This window comes from Euprymna scolopes, chromosome 23, assembly GCF_053919585.1.
Source record: "Euprymna scolopes isolate OS-2025 chromosome 23, ASM5391958v1, whole genome shotgun sequence".
Taxonomy (NCBI): domain Eukaryota; kingdom Metazoa; phylum Mollusca; class Cephalopoda; order Sepiida; family Sepiolidae; genus Euprymna; species Euprymna scolopes.
In genome coordinates, this window is record NC_136504.1 from 70,097,866 (window position 1) to 70,123,234 (window position 25,369).

Genomic DNA, 25,369 nt, shown 5'->3' on the forward strand with positions numbered 1-25,369 from the left:
CGTAACTTTTTGTGACATAAATTCAGGATTCATATCTGACATAACTTTTTCTGACATAACTTGAGGAATACTTCATACAATATGAAGAAGTAAGGCCTACAGAAAGAGTGGGTCTATTCTTACGTTGTCAGGCGGATTATGCGTTTTATATTTTTTAATTACGTCCTTCACAGAGATTGAATTCACATCCTTTTAATTCTTAGACTTTTGTGTTTATTCCACCCCATTTCCTCTTGCCAAACTTCTCGTTCCATTCGCTTTTCATTCTCATCTGTTAAATCATGTTCGGTAGAAATCAGACGGACAAACGTAAAGATGCATAGACACTCACACATGCATACGCATATGCACATAGCATTATGTTATTAATGCTATGTTTCTTTTCATTATTTGTTTTGTTATTTTTATATTTTATTTCTTGTGTTGGATTTTGAATTTTCTCAACACTGCCTCGCAAGCTTTTGTTGTATTTTTGTATATCTCATTGCTCCATAGCGTATTTAATTTAGTGTGTTTTCTTTGGCAAAACTGTGAAGCGTGTTTTTGAAGTATCTGATCCATTCCTCATCATTTGTGTTGGCTTCTCATATCAATTTAGATTGGCAAGAATTTGTAAATATTTTCCAATAAGCCTTCTGTATGTTCCAGTCTGCTACGATTTAATTTTAGCTTTTTATTTTCTAATATGATAGGGAAGTCTCCACGCCCATATGTATCATTGTTAGTGCTACACTTATAGGCTAGTTGCATGGTAAGATCACATATTACCAGATTTCTTGAAAAACCTGTTGCTAAGTGAATATGAGATCAGTGTGAAAAGTCTGGGGATGGAAGTGTTGCATGAGATATAGGCAGAAGATGGATAAACAGATTCTGTTATCATCTCACGTGATTTATTGCGATTATAACTGTAATCTTAGTTTCTGTTGCTACCACAATGAATAAAGACTTTCCATTCTTCTTCCATGTGATGCTGGCATGCCGAACTTTCACAAACATAGCTTCATTACAACAGCTTTCCATCTATGGGACAAACTACCACCAGACTGCTTCCTCGCTAACAATATGGATTTAGGCCAGCCGTGCTACAGCAAATATTCTAACTGTAATCTCTAAACGTATGTACCATACACTGGACAAAGCAGGGGGGGTAGAACAGTAGCCCTAGATATATCTAAGGCTTTTTACAGGGTATGGCATGGTGGTTTTCTCAGGATACAGTATCACTGTAACGTAATTAAATCCTTCTTAAATAAGAGAAGAATCCATGTTGTTCTCGACGGTCGTACATCTGAAAAATGTGATATAAATGTGGGTGTACCTCAGGGGTCTATCCTTTGACCTTTATTATTCCTAATATTTATCTAATATTCATATGTGGAAATTTTTAACTTTCTTATTCATCATCAGAATTCAACTAGTAAAAAGTGAAATCAGTTGACGCTTTTCCCAAACAACTTGAGACCTTTCCCAAACAACTTGAGACTTTTCCCAAACAACTTGAAACTTAATGGAACCGCCTGCAAAGGCAGGCGGTTCCATTAAGTTTCAATAAAAATCTATACTCTACATTTTCTTATCATATTCATTTCTTGCAAGAATTGTATTTCAGTATCATGAGCACTTAGTAAGAAGGAATTATTTTCCACACAATTTGTATATTATGTATAAAGCATTAAACAATAGTGTCTGTAGATGTAAAATAATTTTTAATAAAATCAGTAACATTTATTGAAAAAATAATCTAGTTATAAGCCCCTTTAAATAAAATTAAAGTTGAGCCCTATTTGTGAATTGAGAATACAACAATGAATTAGCTGCATGCATCATTCAGAAATTTGCTGTTTCTTAGAATACTCTTATCGCTGTCTGAATTATGACAAGCTTCATTATATGGCTTCATTAGTAAATTAATGCACTTCCATTTAAATGTTAATTCTTGGTGGCTGAGTGGAAGAATGCTAGCCTGCAAGACTAAATTCGACTTTGTTGACTGAGTTAGAGTCCTGCAATCGGTTGTAATTATAAATTCCTGCACTGATGATTGCATAAGCATGAAACACTAGTGTTTGTATAGGTATAAAAATGATTAGTATTTATTGGAAAAATATTATATATATATATATATATATATATATATATACTATGTCATAATATTTTTGTTGTTAATTGTTGCTCGAGAGTTTGAAGAGTTTTCTCCCTTTTATATATACATTATTACCCCACATTTAGGGCCGTGTATAAATGTATGTATATACAAGCATATACATACAAATAAATGTATATACACACATACACATGTATTTTTACTGTTTGTATCTTTCTTATTAACATATGAAAAGAGAAATGCTTAATATAATGATGATTCCTTTAAAATTGAAAAAACTTTGGATATCTTCTTGTTGAAAAATGAAAAATTTGTGTTCACTTACTTGTAAGAAGACCCAGTCTCCTGATGTCATGGCTTCACTTATGAGGCCTTCTGCTACTGGACCTTGACCTTGACCTAAAGAAATAGCTCGGATCCTGTCAAATAAAAAAATGACAAAATCCTTTATTTGAATTTATAATGTTTTACAGAAGAAAAGGAACGTTTAAACAAAAACAAAAGAATCAAAAAGATATAATTATTATGAAAAAGTTGTCTACAGTATACACGGTAATCTCTGTTGTGACCGACAAATTGTTAGTAGTGGCTTATGGCACGATCTCCGTAATATATGTTATTAATGCATGTGAGCTGAAAAATGATGTCATCGCTGAGGTCCTAGCAAGCAAAATCTATCGAATAGTCAGACTGTGGGTAATAAATAAATTTTGTTTACAAAAAGCATTAAAAAACTTTAAATTGTTTTTAAAAAAGAGAAAAATAAAGAACATGATGATTTATACTGAAACTCATTCAATATTAAAAACAAAAAGAATTTAAAATGGAAATGCTGTGTGTTTATGCGTTAAAAGTAATTAAACATTTTCATGACTGTTTCATGGATTTTAAAAACTAAAACAAATTCATTATTTACTTATAAATTACATTTTAAAAAAAGAAAAGAAAGGAACACAATCCAATTTATAGTAAAACTGAACTTTATTCAATATATAAAAAATTATGCATGTAAAAAATAATTCAATATATAATAAAATTATGCATGCATGAAATACGAATTTAGGCAATAAAAAAGTATGAAATAATCAACTTAAAATTAAATGATAAATATATTTTAATTAAAACGACCAACAATAAATATGTTTTTTAATCTAAACGAACAACAATATTTTTTAATCAAAATGCATGAAAATATTTTTTTTTAATAAATATGAATAACAATATTTTTTTCAAATCAAAATGAACAACAATGTTTTTAATCCAAACGCACAGCAACAACATTTTTAATCAAAACAAATAACAACATTTTTTAATCAAAATGAACAATATTTTTCAGGAAATCAAATTAATGAAATTTTCAGTATTTATCACAGAATATAATGAACCCATTATTTCTTTTCAAATCTTACTGGAAATCTATTATTTTGTGTAAACAAAAGACACCTTTTCTAAATTTATAGTTTTAAATTTAAAAAAAAGATATGAATTTAATTTAGCTTTTTTAAGAAAAGAAAGCATCGTAGATTGTAACAATTAAAAAAATAATAATTTTTGCAAGAACATTACGAAAGAAGCCCCTAAAATTTGTGTTAATAATATCGTTATAACTCAAAGAAAAAATCATTTTCTCGAACTAATGATATTATCATCTAATTAAGCATTGTTTATTCGATATTTCTAAAAAAAATAATTTCAAAAATATTTCATGCTATTAGTTAAGGTAGCGTAAATTTAGTTTTAGTGCAAATTTTACATGAAAAATTTCAATACTTTCCTTGCATGCATGAACATTTTTCATTGTAAATTCTTTAACAAGTAAATATACATTTTTTTCCTTTTAAAGATTAACTTTGGTCTGTTATTTTTCAAACACAATCAAAATTTAGACGTAAACTAAAAAAAAAATATGATAAGCCTCTTTAAAAAGCATAGGGGTCCTTTTTTCGGTTATTTTTGCCCATACTTATCGTTTCGATTTGCCTGTTTACTTTAGCAGCTAGACACAAGTTCTTTGTCGAATCTAATAACAGCTTTAGATTCCATTAAAACATACAAAAATTATCCAGGTAGGTAGAAGAGTAACTTATCTTGCTTTTGGTAACGTTCATTTGTTATATATTTGAATTATTGACTTTTTCGTTCGTTGGCTTCTCTGCTAAATCCTCGAAAACAATTTTGTCATTAGACTTTATCTACTTCCGGTTATTATTTTGGAGACGTGACCAGATTTACATGACCAAACTCAATGACGTTAGCAAGTTATATGCCTTTAGTGCTCAGGCCATCGTAATATTACAGAGGGCCGTGATTTGCAACACAAAATGTCTTTCATCAGAAAATCGATGAAATTTGATGACTGCCAAAAATAATACCCAATGTTTCCTCGATTTCTACAGGTAGAAATGTGGGAGATACGTGGTCTTCCACTTGTGCAATATGCAAGCACGAATACCATACAAGTTAGCATCAGTAGCCACAATGATGTGTCAAAAATAATTCTGATGTGAAGATAATTTTCAATTTTTTTCAATGTCTGCTGGCATTCTGTGGTCCAAACCCAATCATTTTCTTTTTTAAATAGCACATTAAAAGCGTGACGAATTGCTAGGTCAGAAAGTACTCAGATTTGTTGAAATAATTTGGGCCCAACTCCAATGTGAGCGGATCTTCTCTGATCATTTCAGTCATTCTCAAAGTGGATCCGAAGTGGAACTTTCCACTAAATCTTGATATAGTTTCTTCCTAGGCAAGAGTCCTGGTCCCTGCAACACATTAAGCATGATTCAACATTCAATGAAAAACTTACGTCCTCTCCCTAGTTTATAATGGGATTTGACCGGCATTTCCAAGCCTCCCTCATTTGGACAGTGAGTACGAACTTGTCTGTGTACATAGTTTTCCATTTTTTTTTTTTTAAGAATGAAGCAGAGCAAGTTTATGAAGACCATAAGGCTGTTCCCAGGTAAGAGTAGTAAAGGTACAACCAGTTGGCAAAGGATGAGAGTAAAGACATAAGTGATGTGAAGTGAATAGTATCAGTAAGTAAAGAATTGCCTTTTAGAAAGGTTTTATTAACTGTAAAATACACGTACGCTCTTGAAAGGATCGAGCGGGAAAATGAAACAGAGGGCGCTTTTATTATGAATGTCAATCCCAAGGGGGATAACTCTTAACAACAAATTAAATCATAACATTTTCCCCGTCCTAAAGTATTCAAGTAAGGGGTAATTAATTATAGACAAATTTTTTTTTTTTTTTTTTTTTTTTTTTTTACAATCACATAAGAATCATTTTATTTACAAATAACATATGAACCCAAACTGCAGTTTTTTCAGTATTTAGTCACAAAATCCTTATATTTACTAGGGAATTGTCGAACTCGGGACGACCTCCGCACAGATTGGCAGGAATGCTGATTTTCAGTATTATTTTTTAGTGAAATCTGATTTTCTTCAAGATCAGACGATTGATTTTTGTCTTCCTCATGACCAATGTTTTCATTAGTAGAAGGTTCAAATAAAGTCTCTGAAGTAGTAGGATTATTATTAGAGTTTTCTTCATTTGATGAGTTTGGAGCTAAGTCTCGAACGTTGACAGTGGTTTCAGTACCAGAAGGTAGTTGAACATAAGCGTAGTGGGGGTTGACATCTATTAGGGTGGCAGGCGTTACAGGAGGGTCATGTTTACTTGTTTTAGTGTGGTTTCTAATATATATTGGGCCTGGTTTAACCCAAGAAGGAATTGAAATTCCGGAAGCAGATTTACGACTATATTTAAATAGTCTATCATGGGGAGTCATATTAGTGGCAGTACAAAGTAATGATCTAATTGAATGAAGTGCGTCTGGTAGTATGTCTTCCCAATAAGGTAATTTCATTTGATTAGAATGTAATGTTGTTTGAATGGCCTTCCATAAGGTACCGTTGAGTTTTTCAATCTGTCCATTACCTTCAGGATGATACCTACTTGTTTTAGAAGTATCAATTCCTTTTTTGTGTAAAAAATCCTTTATTTCTCTTGCTAAGAAATCAGAAGCACGGTCAGTATGTATCATGTCAGGCAAACCAAAAATTGAAAAGAGTTTGTTTAGACAGTGGATAATGGTTTTGCTTGTCATATCTCTGCAAGGAAAAGCGAAAGGAAAACGGGAATACTCATCAATTAGAGTAAGTAGATATTTGTTGCCATGTATAGAAGTAGGTAGAGGGCCTTTAAAATCAAGATTTAATCGTTGAAAAGGTAATATGGCTTGAATGAGAGTCCCTCCATTGGTATTGGCGAATTTGGGTTTCAGTAATTGACAGGATGAGCAAGAGTCAGTAATATTCTTAATTTGATCCAAAGTAAAAGGGAGGTTCCTCGTTCTTATAAAATGGCTTAATCTTGAAACACCAGGATGACATAATTGTTTATGTAAATCACGAAGATCTTGTAGATTGTAAGTAAGAGCAGAGATGCGAGAGAATGTGTCAGCAGCAATATTTTCAGGTCCAGGTCGATAAACTATAGTGAAATTGTATTGGGATAATTCTATACGCCAACGACATATTTTGTCATTCTTAATTTTTGATTTTCTTTTATTGTCGAATATGAAGCTGATGCTCTTCTGATCTGTGATGACTTTAAAGTGCCTGCCGAGTAGAAAATGTCGCCACTTACGGAGAGCTTCTACAATAGCGGCTGCCTCTTTTTCTACTGCATGGTGCTTAATTTCGTTAGTATTGAGAGTTCTTGAAAAAAATGCAATAGGACGACCTTCTTGATTTAGTGTTGCAGCAATGCAATAGTTACTAGCGTCCGTTTCTACTTCAAATTCTTTATTTGGATCTACCGTTATTAAAGTGGCGTCTTTTAGATCATTTTTCAATGTTTGAAAAGATTTTAATACAGATGGAGGTAGTGGAAATTCTTTGTTTTGATTTAGTAATAAAATTTTATCAGAAAATTTTTTAATGAATTTGCAGTAATAGGAAAACATTCCAACTATTCTTTTTTGAGATTTAAGATTCAGCGGAGGTGGCATTTCGAGTAATGGTTTTAGTCTTTGATAATCGGGAGCTATTTGATTATTTTCTATGGTGTAGCCGAGTAGAGTAATAGAACTAGAAGAAATTATGCTTTTATTTTCATTTAAAGTGATGTTATATTGTTTAGCAATTTTGTAGAATTTTTGAAGATTGTAATCGTGTTCTTCTTGATTTTTCCCACATATAGTTACGTTATCAACATACACAAAGGTATCGGTTAGATTTTCTTTTTCTATAATATAGTCTATGCTCCTCTGGAAAGCACTTACTCCATTGGTGACGCCAAAAGGAAGACGAGTAAATTGAAAAAGTTTGCCACTTACTTCAAACGCAGTGAATTTACGATCAGCATGATTTATAGGTATTTGGTGATAAGCAGATTTTAGGTCGAGAGTAGAGAAGATGTTATATTGAGCGATGTCGTCTACCATCTTATTGATATTAGGCATTGGGTAAGCGTCTAGTTCCGTGAATCTATTGATGGTATCGCTGTAGTCGACTACCATTCTTTTCTTATGATTCTCATTCGAAGTTACAAGAACTTGCGCTCGACACGGAGATATCGAAGGTTCAATTATGCCTTCTTTCAACATTCTAGCAGTCTCTTCTTTTATGAATTTGTTGGCGGCAAAAGTGTAACGTCGGGATTTTGTCGCAATAGGAGTAGTATGAGGAGAAAGATTAGAAAAGAGAGGAGGGGGTGGAACGTTTATGGTAGGAAAAAAATTATTCGTGTTTATAGCTCCAATTATAAGTTTGTCTCTAGGACCGTCGAATTTAAGTGTTACTTTTTTATATTTTTTTAAAATATCTTTTCCGATTATTAAATCAATGAAAAGGTTTTCAATGATTTCAATTGTTATTCCAGAATGGGTTTTATCTTTCAGTATTAAATCCACGACAGCTTCGCCAGTTATTTTAGCATGTTGATCGGAAGCAGCCAGAGCTATAGTTTTGTTTTTAGGTATTGTGAAGAGTTTAAGTTTTTTAGCAGTATTTTCATTAATGAATGTTTTTACACTGCCGGAGTCCACCATAGCGTTCACGAAGTGCCCGTTAATTTGGCATTGAGTGAATGTGACATCTTTGGAGTTAGTTCCTAGTCAGGATAGAGAAGGTGAGGGGTAGTCAGAGTCGTCATAAAGAACAGCAGTATGAGTGTTAGAAATAGAAGATTTACACACTTTAGCCCAATGACCATTTTTTTTGCATTTTTTACATTCGGCGTTTCGTGCAGGACATAAATATCGAGGATGACGTAATTTTCCACAGAAAAAACAAACCCCTTTTGGATGCATATTTTCTTTAGTCACAGCTATACGATTGTAGCCCGAAGGATTATTTGTAGCTGCTACAGTAAAGTTATTTGCGTAGCTTATCGAATGCTTTTCTGCTTGTTCAAGAGATCTGGCCGTGGCATATGTGTCTTGTAAAGTCAGGATGGGTTTTTCTAACAGTCGTTGTCGGATGGACGAAGAAGAAATTCCGCCGATGAAAGCTTCCCGAATGTATTGATTTTTGTTTTCTTCAGCAGAAACCGCTTCGAAGTTACATGTTTTGGCAAGCATTTCCAATTGTAGTATGAAGGCATCTATATTTTGTGTTGTTTGTTGCTTCGTCGTCATCAATCGATATCTATTATAAACAATATTTTCAGGTTTTAAATAAGCGGCGTCCAATGTTCTTAATGCACTATCGTAGTCGGTTTTATCGCTTATTAAATCGAAAACAGAGGCTGAAATACAATTGATCAAGGCAAAGAAATTATCTGAAGTGTTTTCGATTAATCCGTTATTATGTGAGCGGATATAATTCTGGAGGGTTAATTTCCAATGCCTATAGGATTTTTCGGAATTAGGGCATGTAGGTTCCACCTCGAATCTGTCGGGACGTAAGATTCGATCCATTATTTTTTTTTTTTTTACAGTTAATAAAATTGAAGTGAATAGTATCAGTAAGTAAAGAATTGCCTTTTAGAAAGGTTTTATTAACTGTAAAATACACGTACGCTCTTGAAAGGATCGAGCGGGAAAATGAAACAGAGGGCGCTTTTATTATGAATGTCAATCCCAAGGGGGATAACTCTTAACAACAAATTAAATCATAACATTTTCCCCGTCCTAAAGTATTCAAGTAAGGGGTAATTAATTATAGACAAATTTTTTTATTATGATTTAATTTGTTGTTAAGAGTTATCCCCCTTTGCTTTATCTTTTAAGGAAAGTTTCTTTTGAACCCAAAACGATTCGAATTTTGACTGCACTTCTGACCCATTCGTTTCCAGTTGGGGACTCAGATCTGAACCGTGCCATCCGACTAGCTGAAAATATCTGGAAGTGTAGATTTGAAACTTCAGGCACTGAACCACAGTCCCTGTGACTTTTTGCATACTCAACGAGCACCTTAATTACTATTCAAATGTCAATATAGTTTGGCATGAAAAAAGTGACACCATCGGCATGTTCTCCATTAGATGAATGATGCTCAACAACAATCAGATCTTGCCACTCTGTCCTTTAATTTAATTTAAGGAAAGGCGGTAGTCAGCACATAAAACAGGATAATTTTGACATGGCAACTGAGAAAGCACAAACGACTCCACTTGAACTGCTATCATCACAGATGATATAGAATAGAAATCCACTTGCAGAAGTCTGAATTAAAACTAGTCACCTCCAAAATAGATCCCAAGAAACGATGGTTGACCTAATTAAAAACCTCAGACTGATATACATTGAACAACACGGCTTCTATTTGATGAATCAGATGCAAGCCATTTTGAATTGATCTACCCTTCACAGCAAAATTCTGATCAAGTTAAACCATATCACTGACAATAACCTACGAACGGTTTGCCACAAGCTTTAATTCTGTGTTTAGCAGAGTTATAAGCCTTAGATCATCCGACCCACCATGCCAGTCCTTTTTCCTTCAATAATGTGATCATTTCTTGGTAACTTGGCAAGGGTTAGATCTCAGGACAAGGCGAGATGAGTTAACCAGATAACAGTCAAACTTTTCACCAAACGGAACCCCTTTCAAAGTCAATGTTAGAATATTTCCTTCCAACATTTTAACATATAGGCATCCGAATTACAAGATAAAGCAGCCTTATACTCAACAGCATCAACGTTCTCAGCTTCATTCAAAACTTTCTTTTAAATTAGCTCCAACTATCTGAACTTCATACCGCTTACTAGTCAAACGATTGTTTCCTAAAACAAAATGAGGTCAGTAAGGGGAACATTTTGAATGTGCAAAGGTCACAGGCAAATCCCAGAAGAATTCTTTCCTCAGTACATAGAAACATAACAGGAAAAGATGTGAAAGTCCATTAGATTTGAGGGATTATTTTGAAGAGGAGGCAATGTAGCTTAAATAAATTACTTGTAATACCGGTCCCATTACTTTTCAGGCATATTTCACATATATTCGTATACTTATAGTCCATTTTGTTGTGTTTATTAAATATATATCTTTATATGATATAGAAGTATATTAAATATATATCTTTATATAATATAGAAGTATATTAAATATATATCTTTATATAATATAGAAGTATATTAAATATATATCTTTATGTAATATAGAAGTATTAAATTTATTAAAGATATATCTTTATATAATATAGAAGTATTTGTATTTGCGTGGCTACTGTAATATGATGGCCTAGCGACGGCTATATTTTAGTCTGGTGACGTCATGAACATCAGTCTGTTGAAATTTGGTCACATATCTCATGACTAAACCGGAAGTTGGCTTAAAATTTTGGAGGGTTAAATAAATTTAAACATGTCGTCGAGATGTATAGCTCCAAAATGCCGAGGTAACTACGAAAATGGGCCAAAAAATACCGTGTTTTCATTTCCCACAAAAAAGGAAATAATTTATTAGTGGATTAATGCAATAAAAAGAAAGGATTTTACTCCATCTAAATATAGCAGAGTAAGTGTTAAAATGTTTGAGATATTTAAAAAAAAAAAAAAAAAAAAAACGCGCCTTTTTTTATTTTTATTTATTTTTTTTAGAACGTATTTTAAAATAAAAATGAAAGTATGTATATAAAAAATTAATTTTACATGTAATTTAAGTTATGTGCTGAAATAATAAATTATTATTTAGAAATTTATTTAAAATGTGGAGTATGGTGAAAATATTATGTACTTTCACTTAACAATTTAATAAAAGCGATATCGTAAAAAGGGAAATCATTTTTTAAATAATTCTAAATAAGAAAAATCATTTATCTTTTTAGTTCAACTATTTTACTGTGCAATATTTATATCAGCGTGAAATAGATTAAACTTTTTTTTAAAGTTTATGACCGTTTTTGTTATCCCAAAAGCTTATTAATAATTATTTGTGGTAAATGTCGTGGCCCTGTAGGTGTCAGAATTTTGGAGAATATACTTCCAAAATAAACTATTAAAATTGTTTTAAAAAAATAATAGAAATATTATTTTTTATTTAAAAAAAAGTGTTTACAAAATGCCGGCAATAAAAAAATATTTCTATTATGTTTACAACAATTTTAATAGTTTATTTTGGAAGTATATGCCATAAAGAAAATAAACAACCCATTTTAAACGGAGAAAGTGTGAGTTTTGTATATGTTATTCGTAGTTTTGTGTTAGGGTTGTCCAAAATACCCTCCAAATTCTGATACTGCTAGTCGCACTGTAAACGAAAATAACGTTTAAAATTACGGCAAACTAGTAGTTTCCAAGATATGAAGAAATGTTAGTTTTAAAAAATGGGGGATCACTCTTCTATAAAAAATTTAACGTAAAATGAGCACCCACTTTATGGCCATCGTTTTTTAGGGCGCTTTCTTTTTAACAAATAAAAGCGAAGAAAAATGAGTATGGCCACCTTTATGTTGGGGGTTGGGAGTCAATGTACAATAAATATAGTTTAACGTAAAATGAGCACCCCCTTGCAAAAAGTGTAAACAGAATTTTTGTCGGGGAGAGGGGGTCAACTGTAGGTGCTCATTTTAAGTTTAGTTGTGTTCATTCTTACATTAAAGAGGCGCTTTGCCTTGTTTGAGGCGAAAATGTAATTTTTTTTTTAAAAATTGCTCGTTGCCTATGTAAAAAAAAAAAATGGCCATAAAGTGGGTGGTCGTTTTAGTTTAAATTATCTCCCCCTTTTTTTTTTACTAACATCTCTTTATATCTTGGAAACTACTAGTTTGCTGTAATTTTAAACGTTATTTTCGTTTTCAGCACCCCAGAAAACGTATAAAAGTGGTAATTTAAAAGGATTTTTCGAGGGTGGACTAATTCTGTACATTTACCTTATTTTTTTTATTGTATCGTTTTTTGTCATGTAATTTTCTTTTATTTTTTTTGGTATTAAGTCAAACATGGTACGATTTTCTTTTAAATTATTTCTTTAGGTATGTGAACTTCATTTTCGACCTGAAGACATACAGCGAGAGGCATCAGCATTTGATGAAAGGACTGGAAAGACAATTAGTGTTAAATTAAAAAAACCTATCTTAAGGATGGTGCTATTCCTCGAATATTACCAAACTGTCCCTCCTATTTATCGTCATCAACCACTTTTAGAGAGTCTCCTAACGCAAAGAAAATGCGTTTAGAAAATTCTGCTCTTAAGCGTGCATTATGTGAAAGTGTTGCGGAAACGTAAAACTTTCCATAAGATTTAGAAAAATAATAAACGTTTATAGATAAAAATTATTGGACTTCTATTAGGCAAGACAATATCATCATTATATGCCATATAAAGAGATGCCCATACCCAAAAATAAAAATGTCTATGGTGATTGAACCGGACTTGGCCGTTAGAGTATTCTATAGTGATGTGGAAAGGAGTGTTATAGGGGAGTATAGAATTCTTAAATATGTAACAGAGGAAAATACTCTGTAGATTTTGATGGAAAACATGGAAAAAAAATGGACATCGAAGAACAGGAAATGAATACTTCTAATATAAGTTATTTATTAAAATTAATCTTATCATTTTTGCTATTAGTGCAAGATGAATCATTTAAATATTTTAATGCCATTAAGTTCATATATGAACAAATTAACATAATGACAATGAATAAGGTTAATTATTCGAGTGAAATGATGGTATTTTCTTCCTTATTATATAACTGCTCCCCTAGAGGGTATAGACTGTTAAGAGACACTAAAAATGTAATTTTACCATGCTATTCAACCATTCGAAGATTAACCTTATCAACTTCTATGAATCCTGTCATTGAACAACACGATAACAATTTTCTCATGTATATTAAAAGTAAGTTCAAGTTACTAATGCGGAATGACATCACAGTATCTTTACTTGTTGATGAAATACATCTCAAACCTTATCTTGATTACAAAGGTGGTAATATTGTTGGCTTAGCTAACAACAGCAATGAACCTGCCACAAGTGCATTTGCTTTTATGCTTAGCAGTGTATTCTCACAATATAAGGATTTCGTGCATGTTATGCCAACTAAATGTCTTCTAGCTGAGAACTTATTTGACATGATTAAACGTGTAATAATTGGCTTAGAAGATATAGGGTTTAAGGTATTATCTGTTATAACAGATAATAATGCAATAAATAAAAAAAGCTATGTCTTTCTTTTGTAGCCCATCAAAGCTTTCAATTGCATATCCCCATCCAGTTAGAACGTTTAGCCCTCTTTTCTTCTTATTCGACTCAGTGCATATATTAAAATGCATTAGAAACAATTGACTTGGCCAGAAAGATGAACGTAAATGCATGATGTTCCCAAAGTTTTGTTATAAAGGAAATCATGAATTAGATAACAACTAAAGTGCTCCATTTTCTAGTTTACATAAACTTTATGCTCTAGAATCTCAATCACTTGTGAAATATTGCTATAAGTTGACTTAAAAAGCTCTTTCTCTGACTACTTTTGAAAGTCAAAATGTTAATTTGGTTTTGCAAATTTTCAACGAATATACTATTCAAGGTTTGCTAACCTTGGGAAAACAGGAATGCTTGTTAACTTATGCAGAAATCGCATAATACATTCAAATATTTTATATTTGGTGGACAATACTGAAAGGTTGTCGACTTCGTAATAAATATGCTAATCCACTCACATTAAATAGTGATAATTATAGTTTCCTAAATGTGTTCTGTGACTGGTTAGAAACTTGGAATATCATTCCTGGAAGAACTGGTAAGTTAACAAAGGAAACATATACTGCTTTGCACCATACTACTTACGCAATTTTAGAATTGACTAAATATTGTATAAATGTACTGAACATGGTGTATATATTACCAGGAAAGTTTCAGACAGATAACCTTGAGGCAAGGTTTGGCCAGTATCGAAACTTAGTTGAGATCAGTATAATATATCGATACGTCAGGTGTATGAATGTGAAAAAAGACTCAGAATGTTGTCAGTTTTAAAATTGAGCTTACCAATTAATAATCGAACTATTGAATTGAAAAATTTAAATGAGACTAACTGGGATGAAATGACAAGGGAGCAAGAGTTACATGTTTATAACTTTAACACAGATGTAACAGAAGATGATGTTAATCAATGCAAGGAAGTATTTCCTGTTATATTATACTTAGCAGGTTATTGCTGTCATGCAGTTTTCAAAAAACTGAAATGCAATAGCTGCAAAAATTTAATATCCGGGAGAAGCTGTTGGAGAAATAGCTGAATTTAACAGCTACTTTCAGGGTATTAACAGAGGGTCTCTGCTATACCCAAATGATATAACTAATATTTTTGTCTTATATAATTATATAGTTATAAACAAACTTATAAAATGCGATTCTTTTTTGCATTCGATTCATCAGAGAAAATTAGCCATGTACATAACTTTAAATATCGATTATTTCATGTTGACTCTTGTGATGAGGGTTACACTATTCAGCAAATTGAAAAAATGCTGATATGGAGTTCATCGAATTCCCTTATAAACAATTTTTGTCGCAAAGAGAATGACAATATTTGTAAACAAAAAATATCAGAAAAAGAAAAATTCCAACTTTTAATTAAATTCTACAACAGATTTTTGAAAAGTTTTAATATTCAACATTTGAAATATTTCTGCCTTAGTAACTTTGTTTATACTAACATTTGTTTGAATTTAATTTTTAACTTATTGTTCGTTTTTCAGTTAAACTAATTTATTGTTCGTTTTTCAGTTAAACTAATTTATTGTTCGCATTTGAGTTAAACTAATTTATCGTTTGTTTTTCAGTTTTAATTTTTAAAATATTGTTTTTTTATTTAAAAATATTTATTGTTTATTTTTATTTATTTCTATTGAATAAACTTTTCTTTTTAAACTTTTTAACAACTTTTCTCCCTTTCAATTCGTTTTTTTTATTATTAATATTTTTATTATTAATATTGGATGAGTTTCGGTACAAAGTATCATGTTTATCTTTTTTAATCCAATTTTGAAGTTTTCTAAGGCTTTCTGTAAAAAAATTCTGCTCATTATCGACAGTCTGTGTTCCACTTATCTTGCTTGCTAGGACCTATGGCGATGACGTCATTTTTCAGCTGACAGGCCATCTATGACGATGATCACGGTATTTGTCGATCACAGAAATAAAAAAATTTTGATGTACTTATTAAATATATATCTTTATATAATACTAGCATGGGTACCCGGTGTTGCCTGGGTTGATATGAAGTTCCGTTTGAAACACGCCTACTATACTAATCATTTTCATCATGGGTAACGTAGATACCCCCACAACAATTGCAAAAATAATAGAACGGATAAAAACATGTAAATGCAATCGCCCCCAAAAAGAATTATCTGATACCTTCTCCGCCAGATATTTCACCAGAAGGGATCACTGTCCTAAGAAATCTCACGATTTTGTGAACCTAAAAAAATAACGTTTATAAACATTAATGCGTGCGTTAATTTTTTCTTTTGGTAAGTGTGTAGTTTAGAGGCGTAAATTATTTGCCACACAAAATATATAACTATTTTTATATAAAACACATTGTTAGACCAAAAGGCTGAAATAAAACCAGAAAAAAATTCATTTTTATTATTTTTTTATCATTTATATTTATTATCCGAGGCCGCTATATTACTTTTAAAATTTGGCCATTCTAAGGTTTGGCAGTTGGCCTTTTTAAGCTCTTTCATGAACTATGTTTTTGGCCGCCATATTTTTTTTTGTAATGAAAGAGCGTAAAAAAGGCCCAATTCGGCTTTAAAAAAGCCAATCTTTAAAATGTGTAAGGCGTGCACATTAAGTCTAATAAAAAAATGATAAAAAATATAAAAATTATTTTTTTATTTTTTTTCAGCCTTTGGATCTAATAATGTTTTATATAAAAATAGTTTTTATAATTTTTTTTGTCTGTCAAATAATTTACGCTGATAAACTACATATTTACCTTTATTTTTTGTAGGAACACACTTTTAATAGCTTTTTTTTTTTAAATAAAGGAAATTTTCGATTTGCTTTTTTTAGGGTGGGCTTTTCGATTTGCTTTTAATTTGTCGTTTTATGTTTCTAATGTAATCTCCCCCCCCCAAAAAAAAAAAAAATTGAATTTGTCATATTTTGGGGTTTGTTTTGTTTATTAAATTGTTAGGTAAAAGTAGAGAATGGTCTCATAAAAAATAATCGTTATTTTTTAAAATTTATCGTTATTTTATGTTTCTAATGTAATTCCCCCCACCAGAAAAAACAAATTGTATTTGTCAGATTTTGCCCCCCCCCTCAATCACCAAACTTGAAAAAATGCTAGAGGTGATATGTCTCGTTAAAGGCTTGGTGCCCAAAAAGTTGGTGCTCATTTTACATTAAATTTATATAGAAAAGTGATCCCCGACTCTAACATGTTTTTTTTTTCAAAATTTCTTCTCTCATAATATTTATAAAGGCTGTTTAAATGTATTAGGCTGAAAAAAAGTAGATAACCATTGTTTTAGGGGTTAAACGTCGCTGGGTCACGTCGTATAAAGTTACCTTTTTAATTAGAAATTTAAATTTGTAATCGATGAAATTAACGCAAAAAAAAAGAAAAAAAATGTAAATTGTGGACTTTAGAGGGGGGTGGGACAGTAGATCTTCATTTTTTATGTATTAAACGACGGAATAAAATAAAACAAACAAATGAAATCTTTCAGGTTTTTTTTGTTAATTTTTTGTTTTGTTTTTTTTATATTTAAAAAAAAACAATAAAAGCCAAACATTTTTCTATCTACACGGAATTATTTTTCCAGCTAGAAACTTAATGAAATTACCAAATGATATTTGGTAAACATTTGTTTTTTATGGATAGCATCTAGGAGCAAATAACTCTAAAAAATAGTTTTAAAAAAAAAGGTCGCTCTGTTGGAAATATTAATTCCGAAATAAATTAAATTAAATATATTATAAATATAATTGTTGTTTAAAATTTATTAAATAACAATTTTAAATAGAATACTTAAAATAATTCTCTCGCTAAAAATATTAACTAAGATATCGCTATTTAGTAAAATCGATTTTTCTTAATGTCATATGCAAATAAGGTGATCTCTTAATTGTATATATTTTTCTATATATAGAAATAAATGAAAGATTAAAATAAGACACGTTTTGTATGTATTAATCAAATTGTGAACAAACAAACAGGAATACGAATTTATATATATAGATAAAAGTATCGATGTATTTGTCCATCACAGAAATAAAAACATTTTGAACAAATTCTTATTTTCAAGGATAAAAAAAAACAGACAACAAAAACAAAAGTTGAAATCTTCATTAAACCCAATAACCACTAGTCTGGTTTCTCCAACATGATCAATATATGATAAAGTTACCGCCCTCCCCGGCAGCCAACAAAGTTCTTTGATTTTAATTTCTTCTAAACATTTGGCACCAACAAAATCTATTTTTGAATCTTACTGTTTTCATAAATTTCTGGAACTTTTTGACTTCCTATTTCTTCTTCTTCTTCTTCTTCTTCTTCTTATCATCATTATTATTATTATTATTATTATTATTATTATTATTATGTAACTATGGCAAGATCATTATGTGTGAATATGGAGAGAAAAGCTTCCCCTTATTTCTTTTCTTCTTTACACAGCTTGTTCAACATTACTCGTTACATTGCAGGAATATGTACCCCATTTATCTTGTGAGCATTGTTCAATTAAGTTTCCTGAACTTTTAGATATCACTCACACACACACACACACACACACACACACACACACACATTAGGTTGAAAACAAAGTTCTTGCTGAATTTTTAATTTTTGTTTCAAATGATGTATTTTCAAATAAGTTTTCATTATAATACCTTGATCATTTCAAATAGCGGTTTCGCTCCATCTAATCGTTTAAATTACAATCGTTTTAAAATAAATATGTCTTCTTTTAAGGATGTTGATTACAAAATGGGAAAAAAGCAAATTCGCCCAAATATTTTTATTCTAATTCAAGCTAGGCCGAAAAGCTAATAAGATAGCTCGTGATATCAATAAAATATGTAGCCTAAGAACTACTATTGAACGCACAGCACAATAGTGGTTTAAGAAATTTCATAGCGGCTATGAGAGTAGTAGTCGGCCATCGGATATTGACAACAGTTCATTAAGAGCGTTAGTCGAATCCAATTCACTCACAACTGTTCGAGAACTTGCTTCTGAATTAGATGTAACGTATACGACGATTTCCAATCACTTGAGAGAAATTAGAACGACAACATAAAGAAACACCGTTATGAAGTGTCATCTTCCCTTCTTTTATGCAATAAGAACGACCCGTTTCTCGATCGGGCTGCGACTATCGATGAAAAGTGAGTTCTTTACGATAACCGGCGACACTCAGCTCAGTGGTTAGACGCCTACAAAATTCCACGACACTTCCCAAAGCCAAAGTTGCGCCAAAAGAAAGTCATGCTAATTGTATGGTGGTCTGTGACCGGTCTCATTCATTACAGTTTTTTAATGCAGATGAAACTATTACTGCGGCAAAATACTGTCAACAAATGAATGAAATGCATCAGAAACTTAGGCAACAGCACCCAACCAAGCATTAGTCAACAGAAAAGGCCCAATTCGCCTGCATGACAATACCTGACCGCACGTTCGAATTGAGCTACGGAACTCACCCGCCATATTCTCCAGGCGTCACCTTTTGAATCGCAAATCATGTGGTCCTTCCACCATTTTAATAACCAGTCATTGAATGATCAACAGCTGCCAAATGCTGAATATTAAATATGGAGCAAAGGTCTAGACATCATAATTTAACAGCAGTATGACGAGAGAGAAATAAAGTGCGAGAAATATTTCAGGAGTTATCAGAATGGGCATTAGATGAAATTAGAGAACTCTTTGTTTTGTTTGAATCCTGAATGCAATATTTAGATGGCTTGAAGGAGGAGTTGAATAAGAAGTATAATAGTCTCGTTGACCTCCTTAAGCAGAACTGTGTCACCATCGAAAGTAAGAACCAAATCGAAAGAATTCCTTTGAATTATTACTTCTACATATTAGGAAGGCATCCACTACATCGATATTAAAAACATAAGTTCTCCATTTTGTGATAATCTCTTCTCATGTGAATATTGGATTAGCGTCTAAGGATGAGGAAAAGAAGCATAGAAAAATCGGATTTTACTGTTAGCTTTTACTATGACAATGGAAACTGCCTATGCAGAAGCATTCATTCGCTAGATCACTCCGTCTTGTTCGAGGCGATTTAATTCTTATTGTTGGGTCAAAAGCAACATTTCTAACGTTTAGGTTAAAAAACTGATTTTCCATTTGGTTTCAACTTGTAGTTTTCTTTTGTTTTTGATTTTTGTTTACGCTGCCCACGAGGGCAGAGTTAGACACAAGGTCGGTTTTTAATGTGGGGGGAAATCAGTTCCTCAAACAGGGGCACTCGGGTTAGTAACAAAAATTAAAAATTTATCCGTCATGAAGGATTTCTCCTCTATTAACTGAGACCAAAAATTTGAAGTGCAGCATCAGAACAGATACTACACTTGACCCGAAGGCCAAGAAAGAAAAAAAGGCAACTTTCAACTTGTAGTTAGCTTTGACTTTGATGTAATTCTATGAGAAAACATCATTTGGTAGAATTTTCAAAATAGTTTTCAATCTCAGAAATTGAATAAAGAATGTGTGCGTTGAGAGACATAAAGAACTGTTCAAATCCAATCAAGACCAATTAAATTTAGATGAGAGTCTGTGCCAAAAAACGTGTCTTCAAACGCAAATAACTCAACAGATATCAGAATTTAATCACTCAATTCTTTGCGAGCAATGTGGTTAGGTTTTTGATTGGTTGCAGTTTTCCTAATTGTTTTCACGTGGTCTATGAGATTAAAGTGATGTTTGAAGCTGTGTCGAATTGAAAAAGTAGTAAGGGGGATGCTGACAGAAAAAGTTTTTTTCTGTAATTAAAATCCAACATGAAAGTTGCTGATACAAAATGCAAAAACTTCCCATGTGAATTGTTTTTTATCAGCTTTTTTGAATTTGACTCAAAAGATTTAATTCATAGGAGGCAGCGAAATCTGCGTCTGTGGTGTTTATGCTTTTTATGTGGACAGGAAGGAGAGTAATACCTATCACTGTGCAACTAAAGGAACGGAGGTCGTGAGCACCTGTAGTGGTTTCTCTTTGGTTCTCATGCTGTCGGTTGCATTCTAAAGTTTGTGTTGCACTATTTGATGTATTTCTTTTAAAATGTTAATATCTTTCGCACTGTGAGAGCTTTCATTTATGTTTTTATGCTGATCCTGTTTGGAGAGTAGCTGTGCGTGCGTGCGTGCGTGCGTGCGTGCGTGCGTGTGTGTGTGTGTGTGTGTGTGTGTGTGTGTGTGTGTGTGCGTGCGTGCGTGCGTGCGTGCGTGCGTGCGTGCGTGCGTGCGTGTGTGTGTGTGTGTGTGTGTGTGTGTGCACAACTCTGAATTGTCTGGGAATTTAAGACCAACAATGCAAATGAAACATTTGAATTGCTTTTCAAAAAGGTGTGAAGCTGAAATTCCTCAAATTCGTGATTTGCATAGACAGTGAAATTTACAAGGTTATCTTCCTTTTTAAACAATTATGATGACTATGGAAAAATGAGTTAAAAAACAAATGATTGTTGAATACCAAAAATTCTGCTTGAATAGTCGTTTGTTTTAGTAAACTTTAAGCTGTAAATTAATTTGGGCAAATTAAAATTTCAATACTTCGATCATGATAAATTTTGTCATTAGAATGTACGCATTCGAACAACAGAACTTGGTTTGTTTCCAACCAAATTTGATAAATTTAGGAATGGTAACTGCTGTATCAACTTTGGTATTACATCTGATTAAGATTTCTCAAACTGTTTTTGAGAAATCTTTAATTGCTCTTTCTACTAATGCAAAGTTTCTTTAAAGGTCACCTTTACTTACTTTATTTTTCTCAGTCAAGATAAATGAGAAAACTTCTGAATTCAGTAACTCCCATTAAAACGAGTCACAACCTTGTCAAACTTGTAACTATAAGTTCTATTTACTTACTCTAGCTTGTGAGTTACTAACAATGATCTCAAATGAACAGAAAAAATATATAAGTAGAAAACAAACAATATTTAGTAATCACCATTTTTAATTGCTACCATCATATCCTGTCAAAGGCAGATCACCATACCTTTCTAGAGTAAAGATTATTTTTCTTCAATATTAATAATATCCTTGCTAATACATAGAATTATAGGTGTGAATTGAGCTCAAAGTGCTGAGTTCGAGTTTTGTTGAAACTATTGCACCACATTCACTGATACCCTTGAGAATTGTATAGAGCTATAAATGCGTTCAACAGTTATGGATTAAATAGTACAGCCTAAACTTCTAAGTCTTGCTTGTGCAACTAATTCAGGAGAAAGAAAATTCTAAAGCAACACCGGTTTTTCTCTTTACTCTTTCAACATTGTTTTCAGACTTACTGGACTTAATTTGCTACTGGAGTTCAAGTGATTTCAGTTCAGTGCTGAAAACTTTGAATGCAATAAACTAACACGTTACTAATTTGCGAATTTTCCTTTAATTCTTACTAACGAGAAATAACTCGACATTCGGGCGACTTTTAAACTAGTTTGAACTTGATATAATTTTATAAATGTACAATTTTCTCAAATTTAATATAAATAGGACAATTTAGTTATTTTCATTTTGTGGATTCTAGATGAATATATATATATATATATATATATATATATATATATATATATATATATATATATATATATATATATATATATATATATGGGGGTAGATTTAAGTAACATGCTTTCATTTATGAAAACATTTTTTTTTTTTTTAATTATTTCTATGCTTTATTATGCCTTTTTTATTTTTACTGATTATCTTTTTTATGTAAAATTGTAAAGAAAATAACGTGTTGGATTGATCCTCTTGGTCTGAAAGTTGAGGTTTGTTTATTTTGGTTTTAACTTTGTTGGTTTATTTCCTTTCCCTTCAAGGGCGCTTTTTTTTTGGTGTCTTTTTTTTTTTTTTTTTTTTTTTTTCAGTGAGAGGGGTTTCTATGGATGTTGTAGTACTTTAGGGTTTTGTGGGTCTTTTAAGTTGAGTTTTAGCTTGAGAGTTTTGTTCAATTTTGAAATATTTATTTTCGATGTTGATTTGTTTTATAGTTTTTTTTTAACTCTTTCATTAGTTCCTTATTTCATTGAGTAATTTCATAATGTTTTCCAGTTTTATGTTTGATGAATTTGTTTTTGTTGTTTAATTATTTAGTTCGGTGGTATGTTGTATAATTTATTTTATTTATTTATTTTTTTTTTGTTTTTTGTTTTGTTATTTCAGAGTATCTTGTATTTTGGGTTAGATTACGAGCTTCTGGGAAGATTATATTTTTTGTATATTTTAATTTAGTCATTTCTTTTTCTTTCTTCAATTTTTCGGATTCTTTTGAGTTTGCACAATAGCCTTTTTGGCAGTCAGTATATTTTGGCTTTTTTTTTTTTTTGGCAATCTGTATGGGTCTCGTTTTCTCCACCCCTCGTGCATACTGAAGCGCAGTTGTAGCATCTGAATGGGTTTTGGCATGTTTCGGTGTTTTTTTTATTATGATCTATTTTAATGTTACTTAGGATTTAGTGAGTGTTAAAAGTTAGAATGTATGAGTTTGTATTGATAGTTTCCGCATAGTTTTTTATTTGGATTCTTGTTACGTCGATAATATTTTGGTTTCTCAAGTTCGCAGAAATTATTTTGTCAAGTTATGAATAATTAAACAGATATCAACAAAACCTATAAACAATGTTATGCATTAAGTACGATTTAAATTTAAAAGTTCGTTTGTGAATTATCTTTTATCAGTTTCAAACACGTCAGAACTATTTATACTTATTAAAACGGTTGATTCAGAATTATTTTTGTTCAATGCAAAACTTGAAAATAAAAATATATTTTTGTTTTAATTTGACGCATTGTTGTCAGAAATCAGGAGAAATGTACATTTATAATCATCTTCATTTCCTCGAATTTAAAAGATGTGAAACTAAAACACATTTACAGATGGAATTTTCGACGAAAATTTCTTACAATATCTGCCTAAAATTTCTTGATGGTTACTAGTGATCACTCAGTGAATTTTACTAATGACTTATGTAATGGCATTTTTGTGGAGCGTGTGTGTGGGTCTCTCTGAGCGCTCCATGAACTTATAGAATAATAATGAAAATAATAAACATGTTTTACAATGAAATATTCTATTTTTGATGCAGTAAATAATTTCTTGGATATATAGTCAATATTTCATAAAAATTTTCACATTCTACGATGTTAATTCAAATAATGTTGTTTTTTTTTCCTAAAGAGTCGTTTCTTAGTGTGAGTGCAGGGCAGTATATATATATTCTGTAGGGATGAGACGCTCGGGTAGTCCCATCGGAAATATAAACTACTTTCCCCCCTAAAAAATTTGTTAAAAAGGATTTGCATTTTAGTTACATTGCATACTTTTGCAGAATGTTGTAAAAAAGTAGAATTAAGTGTGTATGGGGTGGAGGGAGTGCTGACTCATTCTTTTCTTAGCAAATTCAATATATATATATATATATATATATATATATATATATATATATATATATATATATATATATATATACTAGCATGGGCGCCCGGCGTTGCTCGGGTGTTTGGATGTGTATGTTTAGCAAAAAAAAAAAAGTGGTAGTAGAAAGGCAGGCTCGAACCCGTACCGCAAAGAAGGAAAATAACGGGGTAAAACCTAACGTTTATGCTGTTACGACCACCACCAAACCGGAAACGACATGTTTTTAAATTAAGGTTAGACAATCTAAAGGAGAGGATAACTTTCAAAAATATCAGCGAAAAACTGACCCCTCCCTCTGCAGAAAAGTGCCTAGTTGAAGGGGAAGTTATTAATGTTTTTAGCCAATTTTCCGATATCTGTCGTATGAAAGATCGAACTTTAAAACAATACTGATCTTGGTAAAATCCGTCGCCTCTATTGAAAGTTTAATGCAGACACGCAAACATACATACATACATACATACATACATACATTTATATATTGGTAACTAAAAATTTTCAACACAAACTGATGAAAAAGCTTGCCCTATCTCTGAATACACTTTATGTAAAATTTCAAATATTTGGACCAGAAATTGTCTGAGTAATTTGGTAGAGACCGCAGAGGTCAATATATTTTTTTTTAACTTTGACCCCTATTATGAACCATTAAAAGTTATTGTTTTGGGCTCAAATAAGTTAGATCCATGTCCAAGGAACCTATATCTAAAATTACAAGTGTTTAGACCCAAAATTGATGGAGGAGTTTGGTAGAGTTCACAAAAGTCAAATACTGAAAATTCCATTAAAATTCGATTAATTTCCTGATTTTTGATGAATTTTTGAGTAAAGAGAGGGGGTTAAAATGTTTATACATTTTAAGCATCGGCATTCATTTTGCACGTACCAGGTTATATCTCTGGAGTCTCGATAATGACTTAAAAATAAAAATAAAACAAATTATTAGTATTTATTCACCCAATAAATGTTATGATAACGTTTATTGGCTAGGTTTATTCCAGTATTTTTTTATTTTTATTTTTAAGCTATAATTGAGGATGGCTTTCTAAATAATCCGCAGAACCTGAAAAGGGGGGGGGCTTCGTAACTATTCTGTACTTTCACCTAACAATGTAATAAATAAATAAACTTGGGATGGGAAATTGATACTCTTATCAGAAGACATATACTGATAAA

At 31.6% G+C, this 25,369-nt stretch overlaps 1 protein-coding gene across 1 annotated transcript in view; it reads right to left on the minus strand.

The window, feature by feature from the left end:
- LOC145245981 (dynein axonemal heavy chain 6-like) overlaps window positions 1-25,369 on the minus strand; it is a 632,504-nt gene that overhangs the window by 183,063 nt on the left and 424,072 nt on the right. Inside the window, exon 69 of the mRNA XM_080107771.1 lies at window positions 2,433-2,526. Within this exon, the coding sequence (XP_079963897.1) occupies window positions 2,433-2,526 (94 nt within the window). The remainder of the gene's footprint in view (window positions 1-2,432; window positions 2,527-25,369) is intronic.